General features: G+C 42.7%; 1 protein-coding gene across 2 annotated transcripts in view; it reads left to right on the top strand.

Annotated features, from left to right (window-relative positions):
* Positions 1-22,989, top strand: part of MYO1E (myosin IE) — a 211,114-nt gene that overhangs the window by 129,863 nt on the left and 58,262 nt on the right. For both annotated transcript variants that reach the window (XM_049905947.1, XM_049905948.1), the window contains exons 10-17: positions 1,486-1,682; positions 5,116-5,196; positions 5,507-5,593; positions 8,141-8,227; positions 9,233-9,400; positions 10,592-10,677; positions 13,415-13,496; positions 21,963-22,069. In XM_049905947.1, coding sequence (XP_049761904.1) covers positions 1,486-1,682; positions 5,116-5,196; positions 5,507-5,593; positions 8,141-8,227; positions 9,233-9,400; positions 10,592-10,677; positions 13,415-13,496; positions 21,963-22,069 — 895 coding nt within the window. The remainder of the gene's footprint in view (positions 1-1,485; positions 1,683-5,115; positions 5,197-5,506; positions 5,594-8,140; positions 8,228-9,232; positions 9,401-10,591; positions 10,678-13,414; positions 13,497-21,962; positions 22,070-22,989) is intronic.

Raw genomic sequence — 22,989 nt, 5'->3', positions numbered from 1 at the left:
ATACCTTATCCAGGCATTATGCTTTCTCAGCATGTGTGCACTGGCTTAATCTTATTGGGAGGTATATACCGAGCAATGTCAGCCTGTTACATTCTAATAGCAACTGTGAAATGGAGATTATCCTTTATTGGGAGGCTCTGGCATTTTGAGCATTCTCGTAAAGTCTTTAACAAAATTATTATTTCTGAATTTTGTTAAAGCTGTATGCATTTGAAGACTCATCCAAGTTCAGAAATTTCATTTGAGTCCATAAATATCTTTCATTCATATTGAAGAAATTTGAGCTTTTTTTCGGTGCCCAAGATTTAAATACTAAATTAATTTGACCAGACATTCAAGAAAATTCCATGTATGTCACTAACCTTCCTCTTAACGACTCTTATTACCTAAAACAAGTCACTGAGCCATGGGAGTCCCAGTTTTTCTAACTGAAGACGATAAACTACCTTACCATGTGTCCTTGGGATGGGGTGGGTGGGCTATGAAACAACAGTTCCCCGTTTTACCCCGTATGCCACCCCTAGTGAAAACTTATTGTAACACCCTTCTAGAAATGATCCATGGCCCTCTTTAAGGTCCAGCCCAAATAGCTTATTGTACCGTTCAAGGATCCCCACTGGAATCCAACCTTTCCTTATTCTTCTACAAACTTCCAGCTGTAGCCAAAGGGGTACTCACTGTACCGCATGCACATCTCGTGCTTTCCTGCCTCCTCACCCTTGCACATTCTAATCTCCTCCCTTCTCCCCTTCTTCCTCTGCATCTATGCAAATCCTATGTATCCTTTTAAGTCCTGCCAAAATCCCACATCTTCTTGACCACCCCAGCAAGTGGTTCCTCTTCCCCTTCTAAATTCCTATAGGATTTTATTGTCTCTTCTAGGCCACATATGCAGCTTCTAGTAGGATTCTTTATTTGGTAATTGTCTTCAAGATTCCTTAAATATTTTGTACCTTGTTCTTTCTCTTTAGTAACCCTATACATGGTAAACACTCAATAAATATGTAATTAGTTGTGGTGATATCAGGTGCTCGAAGCTCTTTGGCAATGATGCTATGAAAACACTGTACTGAAAAGGGAAGAAAACAATATTTGGAGCCAAAGAAATGTTTCTTGAGTTAGTTCCTTCCTGGTCGTCTTGCTACAAGCTTAGAGACATCCATTTTAGGCATGTAGCTCTGATCTCAGTAGGGGGATTGGTTTGCTGACCTTCTGAGTCACTGATTTGTATTATTGGGAGTCTCGATCGCCATAGGGATTGACTCATGTAATAAGACAATTAGAACAAACAAAGTGGATGGGTGTGTGTGGAATTGTGGATAAGCAACCTTCACTAGGTTGTAGATTCTTGGGTGTTTACACTCACACTCACATCTGTGCACACACATATACACTCACACATGTGGACACACAAATACCTTCACATTTGTGAAAGGGAGCATTAAAGTTCTGAAAGGTAATCATACTTTGTTTTGTTTTCTATAGTTTTGGCTTTTCCTGCATACCTGCTGGGAATAAACCAGGACCGGTTAAAAGAAAAGCTCACAAGCCGCCAGATGGATAGTAAGTGGGGAGGCAAGTCCGAGTCCATCCACGTGACCCTCAACGTGGAGCAGGCCTGTTACACCAGAGATGCGCTCGCCAAGGCCCTGCATGCCCGGGTCTTTGATTTCTTGGTAGATGTAAGTAAACACAGTAGACTTTGGTAATGCTTCATATTGTAGCTATAAAGAGTACAACTACTCAGGGTTTGTTTTCATGTTTTGGCTCATTCCTTTTAACCAATTACTTTATTACTCCTCTCTCCCTAGGATTACTGAAACCTCTGTTGCTTTTAAAATTGTTCCCAAAGACGTGTTGTTTTTGTTGTCATTAGATGCCATCGAGTCAGTTCCAACTCACAGCGACCATATGTACAACAGAATGAAGCACTGTCATTGCTATGTTTGAGCCCATTATTGCAGCCACTGTCAATCCGTCTCATTGAGGGTCTTCCTCTTTCTAACTCACCCTCTACTTTACCAAGCATGATGTCCTTCCCCAGGGACTGGTCCCTCCTGATAATATATCCAAAGTACATGAGATAAAGCCTCTCCATCCTTGCTTCTAAGGAGCATTCTGGCTACACTTCCTTCAGAACAGATTTATTTGCTCTTCTCGCAGTCCATGGTATGTTCAATATTCTTTGCCAACACTATAATTCAAAGGCATCAGTTCTTCTTTAGTCCTCCTCATTCACTGTCCAGCTTTTGCATGCATGTGAGGTAGTTGAAAATACCATGGCTTGGGTCAAGTGCACCTTAGTCCTCAAAGTGATACCTTTGCTTTTTAACACTTTAAAGAGGTCTTTTTTCAGCAGATTTGCCCAAAGCAATACATAATTTGATTTCTTGACTACTTTTTCCATGGATGTTAGTTGTGGATCCAAGAAAATGAAATCCTTGACAACTTCAGTATTTTCTCCGTTTATCATGATATTGTTTATTGGTCGTGTTAGCTGAAACAAATGTGGTAACAGCTTCTGGTGGACAAAACATTTAATAAAGCCAGGACTAGAGACCCTAAAAAAGAGGAGACCTCTTGAGTATTAAGCCTAAAGTGTTAGGAATATCGTATTTGTTATCTATTGCTGTATTACAAATTACCCCCAAAACCTAGTGACTTAAAAATATAAGTATTTATTCTCTCATAATTTCTGTGGGTCAGGTATTTGGGAGCGGCTTAACTGGGTGGTTCTGACTCACAGTCTCTCACAAGGTTGTAGTCGGTTGGGGCTGCAGTTATCTCAAGGCCTGACTGGGGTTGGAAGATCTACTTGTAAGATGGCGTACTCATACAGCTGTTGGCAGGAGGCCTCAGTTCCTTCCTGTGTGGGCCTCTCCATAAGTCTGCGTGAATCTCCTCAAAACACAGCACTTGTCTTCCCTCATTGTGAGTTTTCTGGGAGATAGAAGAAGGAAGAAGTCACACTGCTTTTTATGTCAGACGTTATCACTTCTGCCACAATATATTTATTAGAAGCAAGTCACTAGCACAGCTCATGAGTGAGGAGAGAGGAATTAGCCTTCACTTTTTGAACAGAGAAGTGTCAAAGACTTTTTGGGTATGTTTTAAAACTGCCACAGATGATTTTGATTATGGCATAATCATGTGTATACTTACATATGCATTTGTGTACATACACGTATATCACATTTATATCCTAAAGTTAAATTTTTCTTTCTGCATTATAGAGCTGCCGGTGACAGTCTGTGTTAATCACTGTAGTCTTTAAATGTTAGAATAACAATGGAAAACATTTATATAGGACTTACTTTGTGCCAGGTACTGTTTCAAGTATTTTGGAATAATATATTAATATTACTAAAGTAATATTAATAATATAAAAAATAAATACTTAATTTTTACAACAACTGTGTGACTTAGGTATTATTATCTCTGTTTTACAGATAAATTAACTGATGCACAGAGAGGTTAAGGAACTTACCCAAGGTCACACTGCTACTGAGTGATAGATCTAGGAACTGAACCTGCATGATTTGCCAGTTGTCTTAGCCATTCGGCTCCGCTACCTCTTATATATTCAAACTAGAATAAACTTAGTGAGTCCCTAGCCTAGGGGCAACACCACGGTCACTAGAACCAAAAGGTCTGTGTTTGAATCCAGGTATCAACATCTGTAAGGCTTAAAGTATGGTCAGGTGTGGTTAGGATAGAGAAGGTTAGGTTAATTATTTTGTCTACTTTTGTGGCTATTTTAAGGGTCACATACGAGTGCTTGGAAATATCAGAATCATGCTAAGCGTTGTTAGTTACTGTTGAGTTGATTCCGGCTCACGTGCAGAGTTGAACTGCTCCATCTCCATAGGGTTTTCAAGGCTGTGTGACCTTTCAGAAGCAGATCGCCAGGCCTGTCTTCTGAGGCGCCTCTAGGTGGGTTTGAACCACCAACCTTTCTGCTAGTGGTGTGCTACCCATGGACTTACTAAACATTTCTTAGGTTTTTAGATTGCTCAGACCCTTCATTTTACTGAAAAAGGAATCTCAGGCCAGAGCATTGGTAGATTTGCCCAAGGCCACTCAGCAAGAGAGCGGCCTGAGCTGAGACTAGAACCCACGTCTCTTGTCTCTGTTCAGGGTACATTCCAGGGCTCAACTATGCACCTATTTTCTGTTCTGTTAGTCTTCAATTTTTTGTGGTAGAAGGAAAAGGATGCCCCATGTAAGTGATACTAATTGGAGCTGATGTTTAAGGGCAGTGACTGCGTCCAGTCCCGTATTTCTCCCTCGTGCAGCCCCATCCCCAGCTGCCTTCACCAACACCCACCACCTTTTACCCACCTTTTCATCATTATGCTATTGAATTGCAATGATCTCTCCTCATAATGATGAAAAACAATCTTAGGCATCACACCGCCTAAATTTAGTCCCAGGCCCTGCCTCTTGCTCAGTTGTGACTTCAGTCAAGCCTCAGTGCCTAAACCCAAAAAATGGGCATAATGGTGGTATCACTGTCATGATAACCGTTGTGAAAATTAATTGAAACAGCACATGAAAAGCACTTTGCAAAGGTAAGTGTTAAGTGTGTGTAAGTTGTTTTTATTGTTATCACTTAATAATTGCTGTTGTTATTATCCGTAGTCTGCCTGCCCTTTCTATAAGCCCCAGAGAACAGGGACTATCTTTCCCACGGCACATTGTGCTAGGTGATCATTAGATGACTGTCAAATGGGTGGCTCTGGTTGTGATATTTATAGGTCTGGTAATATTGGTTCATTATATGAAATAGGTTTATACTAAAATCATCCAAGAGGACATTTTCTCCTAATTCTCAGGACTTCCTAAGAAGAACTAAGAGCCAGCAGTTAGCAGGTTTCATCATTAAACATTTTTTTCCTACCATAGTAGTTTCTTGGATCCTGTGATTTTCCAGAGTACTTGACTTGGCACTGAGAGACCTTTCTTGAGCTGCACTTCACTTGTCTTCATCATCATCTGTTTCTAGCGGATAGAAGTATCTGCCATGGGCAGTCTTGCTTCGCTTTCTGCCATGCAAGCCCACATTTATATATGAATGAAAACCAGTTCATTACCATGTTGTTTCCTTTCTCCTAGTCCATCAATAAGGCAATGGAGAAAGACCATCAAGAATACAACATTGGTGTCCTGGACATCTATGGCTTTGAAATATTCCAAGTAAGACCAGTTTGAGTAATTGGCGGTTGGAGGGAAGTGGTATCATCTGACTTGCAAGAAATATTTCTAGGCAATGAAAACAAAAAATGTGGCTCATATTTGCCTTTAAGAGTTCTTCATGTACCTTTGCTGAATTAGTTTCTCCTAAATATGAACTATGCTTCTTTCTACTGCTGCAGCCAACATTTCTATTAAGGCTTTTCACGTTGAAGCATTTCACCAAAGCACTCAAGAAATTACTTCAAAAGGATTTTGCAAAAACATTTATATCTGAGTAACTTTTTTTGTATTTTTTTTTTTTTTTTTTTAGAAAAATGGCTTTGAACAGTTTTGTATCAATTTTGTTAATGAAAAATTACAGCAGATCTTTATTGAACTGACATTAAAGACGGAACAGGTAAGTGGTCCCTGTTCTTTCATTTTGTGCTATTTCTAATTTGTTTTGTTTTAAAGGATATAGGCTTCTCCCTTTTGATAATAGGTTCATATTTCAGACTTGTATTATAAAATGTACCTAATAAGCTCAGGCAGAAAAACCATATGCTACTGTGGCATTTTAGTCTGCGAAATATAAATACCATCTGCTGCTTTTTCTTTCTCCTCTAAGCAAGTGATGTTGTCAGGTTGCATGTATGACTGGCTGTTTTTACTACACTCTAACTCACTGACCAAGTGGAAAATGGTAGCTTAGTTCCAGCCCCAATTATCTATGGCATACACTGCGTTCCAAAGGAAAAAATTGGTTTTCTCAGACTTTGCTCCACTCCTAATCTTTCCTGAAAATAAGTGTATTTTTAACAAAGCCAATATTCTAACTTGAAGTGTCTTACTTTTAGTTTCTTCTAAAAGTCAGGTACAGATTCCCTCTTACTCCAGATACACTATTAAAGGCCGTTTCAAAGATGTTCAGTCTTGAGAGAGTTCATGTCTCTTTTTAGGAAACATTAATGACTCCTTATTGTTTTCACGTAAACCTCTGCTCTGGAATTCCAGTCCTCCACCTCAGAGTAAAGCGGAACAACCAAGGGGAGAAGTAGGCAGGGGCTAGATCATATAGAGTATCCTGTAGGGTGTGGAAAAGCCTGGATTTTATAGTAACTCTGATGGAAACCATTGGTGGGTTTTGAGATGGGGAGTAACATGATCTGATTTGTGTTTTCTGTTTTTGAAAAGGTCACTGGTTCTCTAGACTCAGGGAGCTGGCTGATGGGGGAGAAGGCAAAAAGAAGTAGAAGTTTAAACCAGTTAGGACACTGCAGTAGAGGGGGCTAGAACTGGTGGGCACTTAGACAATGATGGTAGCAGTAGACTGGGCGAGAACTGGTGGGCACTTAGACAATGATGGTAGCAGTAGACTGGGTGAGAACTGGTGGGCACTTAGATAATGATGGTAGCAGTAGACTGGGTGAGAACTGGTGGGCACTTAGATAATGATGGTAGCAGTAGACTGGGTGAGAACTGGTGGGTACTTAGACAATGATGGTAGTAACAGACTGTGTGAGAACTGGTGGGCACTTAGACAACGATGGTAGTGGCAGAGATGGCATTGCAGTGAGAACTGGTCAGATTCAATATACATTTTGGAGAGTAAGCCAACAGGACTTGCTCAAAATGATTAGCAATAAGCTAAGGAGGAAAGAGAGGAATGAAGGATGATACCTAAATTTGTAGCCTGAACAAAAGGGCCTATGGTAAGACCATTTACTAAAGGGTAAGATTGCCTAAGGAGAGTCTATTGGCTAAGGTGGAAGATATGAAATCAAAACTGTGCTCTGAACATGGTTAGTATGAGAAACCTATTATATGTCCAAGTGGAGATTCCAGTTAGGCACCTGGATATACGAGTCTGAACTCAGTGCTGAGGTCTAGACTAAAGAAATAGGTTCAAGAGTCATTGGCCTGTTGATGTTGCGTAAAGCCTAGAGAATGAGGATTGAGAAAACAAGAAGGCTGGGAAGACTGAGACCGTCCATCGTGTAAAGGTCTGGAATGAAGAAAGAGCCAACAAGAACACTGACAAGCAAGGTCTGTGAGGAAGGAGGAAAACCAAGCAGTATGGTATTCATCATGTTAAATGAACAACTGACCTGAGTGAGGGACTTTCCCCTCAAGTACTCTAGATGCTAATCTGTACTTGTGTCCTTTACTAAATTTAAGGAGACTGTCATGGATTGAATTGTGTACCCTCAAAATATGTGTCAACTTGGCTAGGCCATGATTCCCGGTATTGTGTGGTTGTCCTCCATTTTGTAATCTGATGTAATTTTCCTTTATGTTGTAAATCCTAATCTCTGCCTGTTGTTAATGAGGCAAGATTAGGATATGTTAAAGAGGATTAGGGTGGAATGCAACACCCTTACTCAGGTCACAGCCTTACAAGAGATAAAAGGAAAGAGAAGCAAGCAGAGAGATGAGGACCTCCTACCACCAAGAAAGAGCTGGGAGAAGAGCACGTCCTTTGGACCCAGGGTCCCTGCACTGAGAAACTCCTAGACTCAGGACAAGGACCTTTCCCAAGAGCGGACAGAGAGAGAAAACCTTCCCCTGGAGATGGCACCCTGAATTTCGACTTCCAGCCTCATGAACCGTGAGACAATAAATTTCTGTTTGTTAAAGCCATCCACTTGTAGCATTTCTGTTATAGCAGCACTAGATAACCAAGACAGACCTGTACACTATGCTGTATGAATTTGCCGTTTTTACCTGTCAAAAACTGTTGTGTGGTAGCAATTTCATATGGTTCAATCTATACGTAATAATTACCACGCAATGAATTGTTCCTTTGCTATCACCTCTTAAGAAAAAGACAAAATTTAAGTTCCAACTCATCGTTCAAGGGCGTTACAGTTTTTCTCTTCCATGGTGATTTATGTGCTCTGACATCTGTCTGTGCAAAACTTCATCAAATCTGGAATAATGTGAATTCCTGCTTTCTGTCTTTCAGGAAGAATATGTTCAAGAGGGAATAAGATGGACACCCATTGAGTACTTCAATAACAAAATCGTGTGTGACCTCATAGAGAACAAAGTCGTAAGTATCTTGCGACACGTTTCTTCTCTGCTCAAGGGTTTGCATGAAGCGAGCTTTTTTTGCTCTCTATCATTGTTGGAGAACAGGTGAAACGATGACTGATTTACAGAGAATGGTAGCAACTACATTCATTTTGTGTGTTTCTGCACAAGTGGGAAAATAAAACAGTAGGTTTTATCATTTTGGTACATTGTAAACTTGGGGATATGAATAAAATTTCAACTTACAAATGGAAGTTGTTACTGAATTCTAAGAGAAGACCACTGTCACTTACAAAGATGTAAGAGGAGCCATAAAACTGCCCCTGCCTTCTATTACAATCATACAACTTCTCAGACTTTATCCCTAAGAAATTATTTAAAAGGAAATACAAAGCAACATAGACAGAGACTCCACAGTACTGGTTTTTTATAACAGCCCCAAATTGGAAACAGTAAAGATATCCTTCGATAATGCATTAAATAAACCATGGTATATCAGAGGAGGCAATTGTAGCCACTAAAATAGGAAGTATAAAGACTATGCAAACCATGAGAGATGTTTATAAAACAGTGCAATGTGAAGAAAGTAATATACAATAGAAAGTGTACAGTACACACATGTTTTTGTACAAACGATGTCTGTGCAGGGAACAGGCTGAAAGAGACTGTTAAGAAATGAACTAGCGACAAATGGAAAATTTTTTTTTTTTTAGGTTTTTTAAGTCAACTTTAAGTCAACTTAGTAGTAGAAATAATAGAGAGCAGATAGTAATCAGTGAACGACTTTGGTAAAGCTGCAGGGAATTAAACAGTCTTCTGGAAAATGGACTTTCCTTCCTCGTTAAGTCTAAGTGGCGACTCCCCATTTGGGACTGTTAATTGCATTCTTGCTCAAGGGGATAGGCTGACTTTCAAGATAGTATCTTCATCTAGGGAGCTCCATCCTTGTTTAACTAAGGGCCCGCTAAGCATTGTGTGTTTTAGATGTCAGTGATGTGGGGCCTTGCCTTCTTGGTCCCCTCAGAACCCTCCTGGGATCATGAGCATCCTGGATGACGTGTGTGCCACGATGCACGCGGTGGGTGAGGGCGCGGATCAGACGCTGCTGCAGAAGCTCCAGATGCAGATTGGGAATCACGAGCACTTCAACAGCTGGAACCAAGGCTTCATTATTCACCACTATGCTGGGAAGGTACGGCCTTTTCGGTGTCTGCCAGCTTGGAACCTTTGGGTCTGTAATGTGATTTCTCAGGTGAAGGTTATCTCAATCCCCCTGTAGTTTCATTTCCTCACTGTAACGTATGCACTTAACAAACAGGACCTATGAAATATTGGGGGGGGGGGAGGGGCAGAACAAAAGCCGGCACCTACCACTGTGCGTTTTTTTTTTTTTTTAAGTGTACGTTACCTGCTGGAGGAATGTAAAGTCAGAGTAGTTGGGGGCATTATGGCCCCCCTCCTGCTGCAATCACAAAACCAAAAAAACCAAGCAAACCAGTTGCTACGGATTTAGTCCCGACTCACGGCAACCCCACCTGTGTCAGCGTAGGACTGTACCCCAGAGAGTTTTCCATGGCTGGTTTTTCAGAAGTAGATCACCAGGCCTTTCTTTTGAGGCAACTCTGGGTGGATTTGAGCCGCCAACCTTTTGGTTAGTAGCCAAGCCCTTAACGTTGCCACTAAGAAACTCTGCAGCAATCACAAACCTGAATAAATAAGGGCCATGAGCCCACTTTCAGTGTTAGTTCTCATCAAAGGCATGAGTGTTGGCTGCCTACTGGGGGCCTGGCACTATGTGGACAGCAGTGATACAAAGATAAGTAAGTTGAGGTCTTGTTCTTAGGGGCCTCCTGGTCCTGTGGAAACCCACAAGTCTCACCTTTCACCCCACCCAGACTGTTGTTATCCAGGGTCCCGGGTTAGTGTGAGTTTGTGGAGGATTTGTGCAACCTTTTTGGCAGCACTTCTGGGAGAAATTGCAAGGTCTCAGATGGCATGGCCCATTGCAATGGACCAATGAACACGAGGGTTTCATTCTTATTCTGTCTTAACTGAAGTCTAGGAGAAGGATTAAATTTATTACGTAGGCAATCCCGGGTGAATCTGCTGAAGAAGGGGTATGTGGTCTTGAGAACTAGAGTCCTGGCCATAGGTCATCTAGGCCACCGGATGCCATTCATCAGCATCTGCAGGCCACCCCCAGCCACGTCAGCTCACAAGTTAAAACGAGACGGCACAGCCGTAATGTGACAGTTCAGGATGAAATCTTAAATGCTACATCAGGAGATAGGCGCAGTTGGGTGAGAATAGCCTTGTCAGCTCTGGTTTTTGTTCAGTGAAATGTTTTAAGGATAAAATTAGATCTCTTTCCATCCTTGGCCAGGTATCCTATGACATGGATGGCTTTTGTGAGCGGAACCGTGACGTGCTTTTTATGGATCTGATCGAGCTTATGCAGAGCAGCGAGCTGTAAGTGTGTTTAGCCTCATCCGACGTGGGATGTTGGTTTGATCAAACTTTCAGTATTAAAACAACCTGTGGTATTTGAGTGGTCAGCGTTGCGTTCCTTTGAGTGGTTTTGGCTTGATTATAGTTGGACAAATCGGTTCTTAAAAGTGCTTTCCTTTTTCCAATCTCAGTCTCTCTCTCGTGCCCCTGACATTTCCCTGTACTCAAACTCCACATGTCATCTGCAGGCTCTTTATGGTCCCTAACTTCATCGTGGGGTTGGGCGGGGGTGGCCGTTTCTTACCATCCAAGAGTGGGACAGCCTGGGTCTGTGATACTTTGCCTTTAGAACATCACCCCAAAGATGCCCTGTGTTCACTCAGTTTTTAAAAATGGCTAATGGTATAGAAAGAAGCAAGTTAACCTGAATCTCTAAAAAAAAAACTTGGGAAATAACTCGAAAACTCAGAGAGAGGCAGCTGGCTGGGGTTTTCCTGCAAGATCCATTTCGCTCCTGAGACCCTGCCTAAGCCAGCAGGGTGGGGCAGTAGGGGCCTTCCCCCTTGCAAGCTGCTCAAGCTAAAAATTTTTAAGTGTTAAAATTATTATTTTTTAATTTTGTTGTTGTTGAGAATATACACAGCAAAACATACACCAAATCAGCAGTTTCTATATGTGCAATTCATTGTCACTAATGATTACATTCTTCTACTTAAAATTATTTCTTAAGGACTGACACTGCTGTTTCCTTTCCTCCTCTCCTTCCTGCAAAGGTCCCCAAGATCCTGGGTAATGGGTAAAACCAAAAAAACCCATTGCTGTCGAGTCAATTCCGACTCATAGCAACCCTATAGAACAGAGTAGAACTCCCCCACAGGGTTTTCAAGGAGCGCCTGATGGATTCAAACTGCTGACCTTTTGGTTAGCAGCCATAGGTCTTAACCACTGTGCCAAAATGGGTAAGGAGACATAATTTACGTGGTCAGGCCTATGCATGCTGGGCAAGTGCGGTATTGCACAGACAATAGAATTTATAGTTTTTAGAGCTGCCTCCAACTAGGAGCTGCCCTTTCAATCTTCATTACTTGAACTCTCGTAGCCATCAAGGCAAACTTCTCTAGCAATGGCAGCAAGCCTGACAATTTCATGAGAAAAGCCTAGCGACTGGGAATTTCCATTGCGGGCCCTGGTCACAAGTTTTGCTTTGTTCAACCATCTTCCCCCTCCCAGCCCTGCCCTCATCTCCCGAGCGTTCTGCCCAGCACTCACACCACTACTCTGGAGAGTCCGAATTTCTTTCAGTCCAAGACACATAAAATCTACTTGTTCTTCCCTAAGAGGGCCAGGCAAGCCACAGCCAGGTACACACATGCTTCCAGGAATTTCTTCCTTTCTTTTTTTTTTTTAAATGAAAATTCCTCGGCAAGTTAAAAAAAGAGCTGTTAACGCTTCCACATAAATGCCTGTGTTATACACATAGCCTGTTGGTTGATAAACATATTTACTGCAAAAATCTATATTTGTGTCTGGTCAAGTAGATTCCCAGGGAGACTTCCTAGAAAGCTTAAGGTGTCCTCAAGGTCATTTAGGAGGAAGGCGAGATTGAGTGTCAGATTGCCAATTTACATGGATCACTTTCTTCAGTCGGTCTCTGAATATTAATGAAGCACCTAGGGTATACCAGGCTCTGCTGTAGACACCTGGGGTACAGAAGTGATGAAGACATTGTCCCTGTCCTGCCTGGCTGTTGAGGAGACACGTGGACAAATGCAACTTGGTTAGAACTACTAATGAAAATACATATGCAAACAAAGCATTAGTGATTTATTATGGCTGGCTCTGCTTGAAGTTGCCCATGCTCAAAAGCACAGTTCCTCAAGTCAAAACATCTTATATAGTGGGTTAAAGAAAGTGCCCTGGTGGTGCAGTGGTTAAAGCACTCGGCTGCTAACAAAAATTCTGTGGTTCGAACCCACCGGCTGCTCCGAGGAAGAAAGACATGGCAGCCTGCTTCCGTAAAGATTTACAGTCTTGGAAACCCTATGGGGCGTCTGTTCTGTCCTACAGGGTTGCTATGAATCAGAATCGACTGAACGGCAATGGGTTTGGTTTTCTGATTTATTGGGTTTAAAAAGTGCTTGTCTGTGACTATGCCAGGCTCCAGGATACACTTAATGTAGATTTTCTGTGTGGGGATGGGAGGGTAGAAGGAGTGTGCTGCTGGCACCTTGTACATAGGACCCTGGGATGTTGCTGTATCCTACAATGTGCAGGACAGACCCCCACAACAAAGAACTCTCCAGCACAAAACATCAGTAGTGTCAGGGCTGAGAAAGCTGCCCTCTGGCAAAGCAGAATCTCCATCATACCCAGAAAACTCGTACACTTCCCTGAGTCCCAGTCTGTCTTGCTTAACAAACCCTTACAGGCTTTCCTTTTTGTGTTCCAACATCAAGGTGTGTACCTCAATTCCAGTGAGTGAGGAAATTCAGAAGACAAGAAGTATTAAAATTCTTTCTTCAGTCTTAGACTCCAAGATGCGTGTATCTTAGAGTTCTTTCTCCTGGTTTCTTTTGTCCGTTTTTCATTTCCTTGAGTCAAATCTTGATGGCTTGCCCTGTTAGTCATATGGCCTTTCTGGAGCCAAGGTTATATGCTTCTGGATGGCCCTCCTCTCCCCTCCTTTCTCTACGGCAGCAGGCTCTCAGTCCCCCAGGTATTGACTGATTGCTAATCCATTCTCTTTCTCCTTTTCCAGACCTTTCATAAAGTCTTTATTTCCGGAAAATTTGCAAGCTGACAAGAAAGGGCGCCCAACTACTGCCGGAAGCAAAATAAAGGTTTGTTCTATTTGGGGAAGTTTATAGATCCCTGTAAGAGCTACACTTTCGTAGAAGTCAGGAACGGCATCCCTGGGCCAGGACGAGGTCAGTAAGATGTAAGGGGTTGGTCACAGAGATGCCCAGAAACAATATTGCTGCTTGAGAAAAGGCTACAGGATGCGAGCTGAGTATGACTTGGCTGTACAGAAACCCCAGAGAATATTAAGCACCTTTACAGCTCAGTAGTCAGCAGCTTATGATCAGCTACTTTCTAAGAGGAAGCAGCGTTGAACTGAGTCTGGAAGAATTCATGCTAAACTATCAGAGCAATTTTGTGATTTGGAGCCACATTTTGAATTTTTATGACAGTTTTCCAGGCCAGGACTGAGAACTTGCCAGGTATAGAGCTTTACGTGCCATAAAGCTGGGTTTTATAGGAGAAATTTATGCATCCCACCCCTCTGCATGTCGCAGGCCCCTCCTCACCGTGCGTTTCAGCGCATCTGGCCGCAGAGTCTCAGAGTCGGCGGAGAAGCTTGTTGAGGTTCTCAGTGGTTCTTGGGAGGCCCCGTGGGCAGTGCTCTGTCCTCCGGGGCATTGTGTGGAGAAATCCAGGCCCCCTAGTTGAGAGGTCGCGTCAACTGCACTTAATAATGTAATGCTTGCAGAAATAGTCACTAAACCATTTTCTAAAAATCATACCAGTTAAATAAAAGTTCAAAAACAAAATGTTGCCATTGAGTCGATTCTGACTCCTAGTGACCCTATAGGGCAGAGTAGAACTGCCCCATAGGGTTTCCAAAGTTATTATCTTTACAAAAGCAGACTGCCACATCTTTCTCCCGCAGAGTAGTTGGTGAGTTCGAACCAATGACCTTTTGGTTAGCAGCCGAGGGCTTAACTATTTCACCACCAGGGCTCCTCACCAGTTAAATACCTCCCCAATTTTGTATCCGAAGAGATGGTTGAGTGGTTATTAGTAATGGGCTCGGGTCAAGTTCGCCTGGTTTCAGATGCCAGCACTGGCTTTAACTAGCTGGGTGAGTGCCAGCACAGGACCTAACCTCTCAGTGGCTCTTGCTTTATCTGTAAGATGGAGGTCTTTCTACCTATATCAAGGGGATGCAGTGATGACTAAAGTCAGTAGTCCATCGAAAGCATTTAGCATACACAAAGTGGATGCCGGCTCCTACGGCATTTACCCGGCAAGTCCCCTCCCTGTCTGCCACCTTGTACGTCCCTGCTTCATTCTTTGTGGACATTAGATTTGCATGTTTTTGCTCCCAGCCTACACAGTCCCTTCCCCCTCACGCTGTGTGGCAAATCCTTCCCATCTTCCCCCACAGTGCCCTCCTGGGTAGCCCCCAGCCTTATGGGCACCGTGATTGTGACTGTCTGTCCTGCTCCCTGACTCTTTCCTCTCTGAGTGTTCTGTGTGTGAAATCCTGCCTCCTCAGCCTTTGGTAAGCTTCCTGAGGGCTGGAATCACAGAAGCAATCAGTGAAAGTTCACAGCAATGAGAAGATTCCTGTCAAGAGGAGCCTTGGCTTTTGAGGAGGAAGTCGGTTGCAAGCTGGGGTTTGAGTTGGAGGGTAGAGCCCTCTGGGTTTCAGGAACCTCTTGTACAAAGAGCGGGAGAGATTTAGTAGCCCTGGGCTGGTTACTGAGGTGGGTTCACAGGAGCAGAGAATGAGAGAGAGAGCAGATGGAATTCTCACGAGTCTCAGTTGTTAAAGTCTGTGTGTAGTTTCTGACTGATACCTTCGCTTCAACGTCCTGGATAAGGATTAGCTCTGGGCTGGAAAATACAGTCACGAGATGGTCACGTTCAGATCCAAGGGGCCCAGATCATCAAGGTTGCCGTGACTCACTTTCAAGTGGTCTGGATTTTCAGCCAAGTTTATTCCCTATAAAAAGGAGGGAAGAGGAGGCTGGGGACATTTTTCCCCCACTTGGGAGACTTGATCCCTTTCTTTCCTTTATATCCTTGTCTTGTTGAACGCCCCAAATTGCCACCTTTCTGGGCTGTACCCGAATGTTTAGGATTTCAAGTCTCAAGCCCATTGCAGAGGGAGGTCAATCTGAAGTCAGCCAGCTTATCTGGGGGTGGGGGGAGTGGGAGGGTGGTGGACTCTGCCTGGCCCCCCTCAATTGTACCGTCTTTGGTGGATTACGTGACCTCAGTTGACCCAATGCTCTGCCTCTGTGTGGGAGTGGAATTCTCCGTGATACAATACTTTTAGAGCAGAGAGGCCCTATGGAGGCCTTCTCTACCCTGAAGACCTGTCTACATATTCAAGATGTTCCCTTCTCCTCCTAAGAAGGTGGACAGCTTTAGTCACTGGCAGCATCTGCTATGTACCAGGCAAAGTATGGGACTTCGTCGAATGATGATTGGTGGAGCAGTGGAGAAAGGAGTTCTTAATCCCAGGGAGAGGGGCAGTAAGTAAGAACAGAATCAAAACCGTGCCAGGAGCACTGCCGTGCCCATTTTATGTCAGAGGAAAATGTCGTGTCCTTTCCCCTCTGCAGTGATACTGTGTGTACTACTCTGAGCAGGAGAGAGTTTGTAAAGAGCCTGTCACTGTACTTCCCAGTTTGCTTCCAGGACATTTTACTGCAGCCAACCATGAGGATCGTTCTGTTGTCCATGGGGTCACCATGAGCAGGGGCAGCCACTCAATGGCAGCTAACACTGCTTGGCTAGAAGTCTGAATTCTTGAATGTCGGTTTTCTGTGGTTGATAAATGGTTTTCTTCTTCAGGCAGGCTACTTTTGCTCCGTTTTGGCATCCATCCATCCATCCATCCATCCATCCATCCATCCATCCATCCATCCATCCATCCATCCATCCATCCATCCATCCATCCATCCATCCATCCATCCATCCATCCATCCATCCATCCATCCATCCATCCATCCATCCATCCATCCATCCATCCATCCATCCATCCATCCATCCATCCATCCATCCATCCATCCATCCATCCATCCATCCATCCATCCATCCATCCATCCATCCATCCATCCATCCATCCATCCATCCATCCATCCATCCATCCATCCATCCATCCATCCATCCATCCATCCATCCATCCATCCATCCATCCATCCATCCATCCATCCATCCATCCATCCATCCATCCATCCATCCATCCATCCATCCATCCATCCATCCATCCATCCATCCATCCATCCATCCATCCATCCATCCATCCATCCATCCATCCATCCATCCATCCATCCATCCACCCACCCACCCACCCACCCACCCACCCACCCACCCACCCACCCACCCACCCACCCACCCACCCACCCACCCACCCACCCACCCACCCACCCACCCATCCATCCATCCTTCAACAAACATTCTTTGAATGTCTTAATATGCACCAAGAATTGTATTAAATGCTGCATATGTCAGTCTCTGCCCCTGTGAATACTTCTGTAACCTAGCAGGGGGCTCCTGCTGGCCCTAGAAGTTTAGCAAGTATTTGGCTTCTCAGTGAAGACTCATGAAAGTATAAGATTGATGAAAGCTAAAGAGTTGTTATTTTTTTTCCCCCTTCTAATTTTTTTCTAATTACTGAGATAAAAAGAAAATGTGCACAATTATAATAGCTAAGTGTTTTTTCTTACTTAAAATGTATCAAAAGGTATTTCGGGGTTTTCTTAACTCAGTGAGAGAGATGTCTGTCATTGAATATATTTATCCTTATTTGTCCTTTTCAGACCTCAAAAATTACCAGAATGAATTTTTTTTAACTTAATTCAACGATTAATAGGGAAAAATGCCCTTTAAAGGAAAGCAAGGCATAAATAGCCATTAAATCAGTGTTGAAGACAGGTCCTTCAGTTATCAACTGACCACATACAAGTGTGTTTTGCTGGAATATTAATAGATGGAATGTCAAATATGTAAAATTTTGTGACTTTCTTTTAAAATGATGTTTTTCCTTTTAACAGATTATTCCTCAAGACCTAAAGAGATACTTATTCTATTTAAAAAGAAAAAAAACCAAACCTATTGCTAGAGAGTCAATTCCTTCTCATACCGACCATATAGGACAGAATAGAGCTGCCCCGTAGGGATCCCAAGGAGCGACTGGTGGATTCCAACTGCCAACCTTTTGGTTAGCAGCCATAGCTCTTAACCTCTGTACCACCAGGGCTCCGCTTATTCTCTTTTATAAAACAATCGTTTACCTAGAGTCTAGCAAACTAGAAAGCTCAAAATCACCATACTTGCTACCTAGAACACAAGAATATTTAGAGTTCAACTTAATGTTACGATCTTTAGAAGATGTTACAAAAGAAGCCTGCTGTTAGTAATGAGTGCGAGAACATGGGGTTATAAGAGGAAGTCAAGGGTAAAGAGCAAATGTTGGAGGTGGAGGTGGGAAAGGTGAGGAAGGATGCAAACAGAGAGTAGAGAAATGAGGGAGGGAGTGGAGAGCTCAGCGTGGAAGTAGCAAAAGAGATTCAGATACAGAATAATCCTTCATTTTTGGAATATCTGCAAAAGTTCCAGTAAAATGCAAAGCAAAAAAAGGTAGAGTACTTGGGCCATTGCTATCAAAGGGGACTCAATATGGTGAGATAACAGGATGAGAATAGAAAAAGGTTCAAGCTGAAAGGTCACAGCACTGCCTTGCCTTCCATTTATAGGGCTGAGATTTAGACACTACAATTATTGTAGCTGTTGTTGTTGGCTGTCATGAGATTGGCCCCTGACTCCTGTCAACCCCATGCACAGTGGGATTGGACATTTGCGATCCGTGGGGTTTTAATCGGCTGGTTTTTGGAAGTAGATCATCAGGGCTTTCTTCCTAGTTTGTCTTAGCCTGGAAGCCCCACTGAAACCTGTTCAACGCCACAGCAACACGCAAGTCTCCGCTGACAGGCGGGTGGAGGCTACATGTGAGAAACATTGGCCGGGACCAAAATTACCTAAATTATTCCTCATAATGTTTCTTATTCTGATGACGAAGTATTTGATAATTTAGAATGTGGTTACAAGCTCAAGTACTGAAGTGGTAAACATAAAAGCTCCAGTCAGTAGTCTGATTGTAAGTGGGATGGAAGAGTAGACTGAGAGTGGTGAGAAAGTGGAACTGGCACTTGGTTTGCGGGATACAGATGCGGTGGAGCATGGTTTGAAGGCTGAAGGGCTGAAGGACGCTGATAGAGACACTGAGGGTGCTGAGGAGAGATTCAGGTCAAGGGGTGTCGGGACTTCAGCTTTGGGGCTATGGCTAAATTCACAGAAAGGCAACCGTCTTGTAACGTCTAGCAAGTTGTAGATTTGCAAATTTTGCATTTTGCTCTTAATAAAATTGGGCAAATTCCCTGTAAGTAGCAAATAGTATGGATTTATACGTTCCCACTGAGACACTTCTTGGGAATACAGAATCATGGCCCAATCTCTTGCACGTTCCACATCCAGAATATTTTATGAATGTCATTAGGATCATCTTAATGCTATTCCTGAAGTGTTGGCATTTAAAAGAATCCTGAGTCTTGGTGGCGTAGTGCTTAAGAGCTCGGCTGCTAACCAAAAGGTCAGCAGTTCAAATCCGCCAGCCGCTCCTTGGAAACCCTATGGGGCAGTTCTGTTCTGTCCTATAGGGTCGTTATGAGTCAGAATCGACTTGACGGCAACAAGTTTGGTTTCAAGTTTGAGTCCTCTGGAAGCAAAATTTGTGTTCCAGGTGCTTGTGTATTTTATTAGATCATAATGTTTTTAAATTTTAAAGCAAAACTATAGAATATAATTAATGGGATATTTCGTTGCTGGAAACTCCTGTTATCTTGATTATAAATGGGAGTATACTGTATGTAATAATACTTGACTTTGAGGCTTCACTGAATTCTATATTGTTGTGGCTGGAAGGAACCAATATTGAAATTAGGGCCAAAGATCGATGCTGCAAGGAAACAGAATCTAACTCGGAGCCGGCCAAGATGGGCTAAACTGCAGCGCTATCTCAGTGACTCTGGACCTCTAACTGGGTGGGATGTGCTAGAGGAGATGTGGGTGTTTGGACTGCTTGGTTTTTTTTTTTTTTTTTTAATTGGTTGACTTTTAACATCTATTCCAACCTTTAAGTTAAGATATGAGAGGTCTCCTAGAACAACTCCCTTATTTTACAGTTGGGGAAACCAAGGCCCAGAGAAATGCAGTGATTTGTCACCTAGCTTACAACAGGCAGAGCCAAAACCACAATCCAGGCCTGCTAATAATCTGTGTTGGGGGTAGAATGAGGTACTATCCCCCCAAATCTTTTCTTACTGTCCTCTCTGCCTTCGCATTTTGATCGCTGCTCCTTTTTGCTAGTGCCATTTGTAGTTTCCTGTGTAGACTCGTGGACTCAGCTTGACCAGAATCAGGGGTTTTACAGCCACCTCAGCAGAAATCTGAAGTTGCTTCATATCTTTGGAAATTTGGGATAATTTTGATGGTTAAGATGTATTCCTGTTTGCTGAGATTTAATTAGCCCTCCACCTGAAGACTTCTGTCTAATCATAGCTCACCCAGGTAGTTCCTTTTATACCACACTAAGCTGTCTCGTATCTTGGTTAGGAATGCAATACGAGATTGTGGTTAAGAAACTGACTTCGGTAGCTCACAGACTTGGGTTCAAGCCCCAGTTCTGCCGATTGTTAATTATGGCACCTCGAGCAATACTTTAATTCTTTAAGCCTCAGCTTTCTCGTCTCAGAAGCAGGAATCATAATAGTAGCGACCCCTTAGAGTTGTTGTGAGGTGATAATGCACATGTCCAGCCTGTGATGCGTACCCTGTAAAGGTTGTTCACCTCTTTTGAGCTAGAGAGAACTGTGTCAAGTGACACGTAAGCTAAAGCCACACTTGCTTCTGTATGTTTTCTTAGGCTAAGGTGAAAAGAAGATATGTTTGTGTACCTTTTTCACTATTTTCTTTGAAAATGCCTGCAAAGTTATTCTTGCTGTTTTGGAAATTAAAAAAAAAAAAAGCCCTGTTATTAGCAATCTGCGGTCCCTCCCCAGCTTCAGCTTATGCATCGCAAAGTAGATTTCTTCTGAGCTGCAGTAATCTACCTTAGCAAAGGTAGGAGTCAAGTTACTTTTTCATCATAGACCTTTGCTTTGATAATATAACCTCTGCAGCTTTGTCGTCAGTTTCAAGCATTCCAGAGAACACTGTATTCCAAACATCTAAACAGAGTGCTTACTTCTCCAGTGAACCTCTTTGTTCTCTTTGTTTACTGTTGTAAACATGTGTGTACCAGCACATTTGCCATTTCAACACTCTTCACACGGACAGTTCAGCGACATTAATGTACATTCATCCTACTGTTCAACCATTAACCATATCCATTCCCAAATTATTGCATCAACACCAGTGAACATCCTGCTTTGAATGTACACAGGAGTTTTTCTCAAGGGTTTCACATTTCCCACACCCATGAAAACAGAAAAGCCCTACTTGAGAGAGGGCTGTCTTCTGCAAGGAGATCCCTTCTGCTCACTTTATAATGGTTTTCTGGCTTTGGAGATCCCTTTCCACTCTTTTCTTTTAGAAATTTTCTCCCTTTATGCTGATTTGCATGGAAGGAGAGTTTGCATATGTGCCCATTCTTGACCCACAGGGGAGCTCCGCTATGTGGTGTGGTGGTCATGCTGACGTGAGCACTGCTCCTGTCTTCAGACCAACTTTGAGATTCTCATGATTTAAAAGACACAATAAGCAGTTCTAACTTTATCTGTGTGGCCTTTTCTGCTTGGGGCCAGTTCCACTTTGGGCAACCAGTGAACAGGCGGTGATATAGATGATTTTATATGAAATGTTTTAGCTTTGAGAAGGAGTAAGTTTTTTACCCGACTGCAAGTACTCAAGCAAAAAGTCTGCATGCTTGTAAAAGGATATATTGAGGAAGAAGTTGGATGAAATGGCGTACAAGAGATTGATAAAATCTGAGTTTTTATGGATCTCGCATCCTTTGACAGTGAATTTCCATCATTTTTAATATGGTGGTTCTTCATTGATCGGTTTGCCAGGAAAGAAAGAGCAGGGAAATTTCATGATTTATCCTTGCAAATAGTTTGCCAAAGAGAAGTTTAATGAGAACAACGTAATTGCCAAGGCCCTAAATCAATATAAAATGAATTTAATTTGTTTATAACTGACATGCTTCCTTGTACCGTATGGAAAAAATTGTATGAGAAGATTTTTTTTTTGTTATTATTGTTTTATTTTAACTGTACCAAAGATGCCCAATTTCTTTCAAAGATCAAATTTCAAACACATTAGCAGTGTTAAAAGTCAGTAAAGCTTTTAGAAAGTTCAGTAGACCTTACTTAAGTTCAAAGAACAAATTTCATGAAGATTAATTTCTATCTATATAGTTCCACACCAAAGTCTCACACTAAGGTATTCTTTGAACGTTGGTCTACTTTGGGGGAAGTTCTTTGTTACTAACTGTTATTACTCTTCCTTTCTAGAAACAAGCCAATGACCTTGTAAGCACCCTGATGAAGTGCACACCCCACTACATCCGCTGCATAAAACCCAATGAAACCAAGAAGCCCAGAGATTGGGAAGAAAGCAGGTATGGAGAAGACAGTGGATGGGCAGGTGGGCTTCACACATTTTCCCTGTGCTCAAGTACACTGTCATGCCCCAAAGGCAGGAACAATTTAAATTGCCCCCAAATGTGTTTGCCCTGCCATTTTAAGTGTTTCAGGACCAAGCCTACGTGTCTAATTTCTCCCCTTTATCTTTTATTAAAATGTTAGCAATGCCATTCTGTTCAGAACGAGCAATTTATAATGCTGATCTTGGCTAGTCTGGGGCAGATTTTAAAAAATAAAATACCACAGAGTCATAATGGTTATAAAATTAGTTTGAGGCTCTATAGTCTTAGTACATAGAAGCATGCTCCTGAAGCATGCCCACAGGATGTGGCTGAGAACCCTTAGCTTGGGTTGAAAGTGAAGGTACCAAGAGCTGGTTAAAAGCAACCTATGATTTACTGTTGCTCATGAAGCTACTGGGGACTTGCTGTAGGTTCTATAGTGGCCATTAAAGAGCGTACAGAAGAGCAGAATGACTGTATATGGGAGGGAAGAGGCCAAAGGAAAGATGTGGGACACAAGGGTTCAGTGAGCCTTTCCCTCCTTGACTTCTGGGCAAGCCTGGGACACTGTTGTACATCTTTGGGAATGTGGAAGGTGCAAGAGATTGGGCCATGGTTCTGTATCTCTAACAAGTGTCTCAGGGGGAATGTATAAAATAAATCCATGTTATTAGGGGCTTGGCCTGTGCAGGATGAAATAGGGGTATTGAGTAAGACAAATGTTAAGATGATGACTAGAGAATGTAGATTTTGCTCCTGGCTGGGGGATCCAGACAAACACTCCTGATCTCACCATCCATAGGAACATGGGAGGAGGGCTGGTGAGAGAACTTGGGGCTAGGTAGCCCTGAGCACAGAGAGGACCCTGGCATAGTCATGTCCCCAGATGTGAG

The sequence above is a fragment of the Elephas maximus genome, chromosome 13, assembly GCF_024166365.1.
Source record: "Elephas maximus indicus isolate mEleMax1 chromosome 13, mEleMax1 primary haplotype, whole genome shotgun sequence".
NCBI classification, from domain to species: Eukaryota; Metazoa; Chordata; class Mammalia; order Proboscidea; family Elephantidae; genus Elephas; species Elephas maximus.
This window is presented reverse-complemented; position numbering and strand designations above follow the sequence as displayed.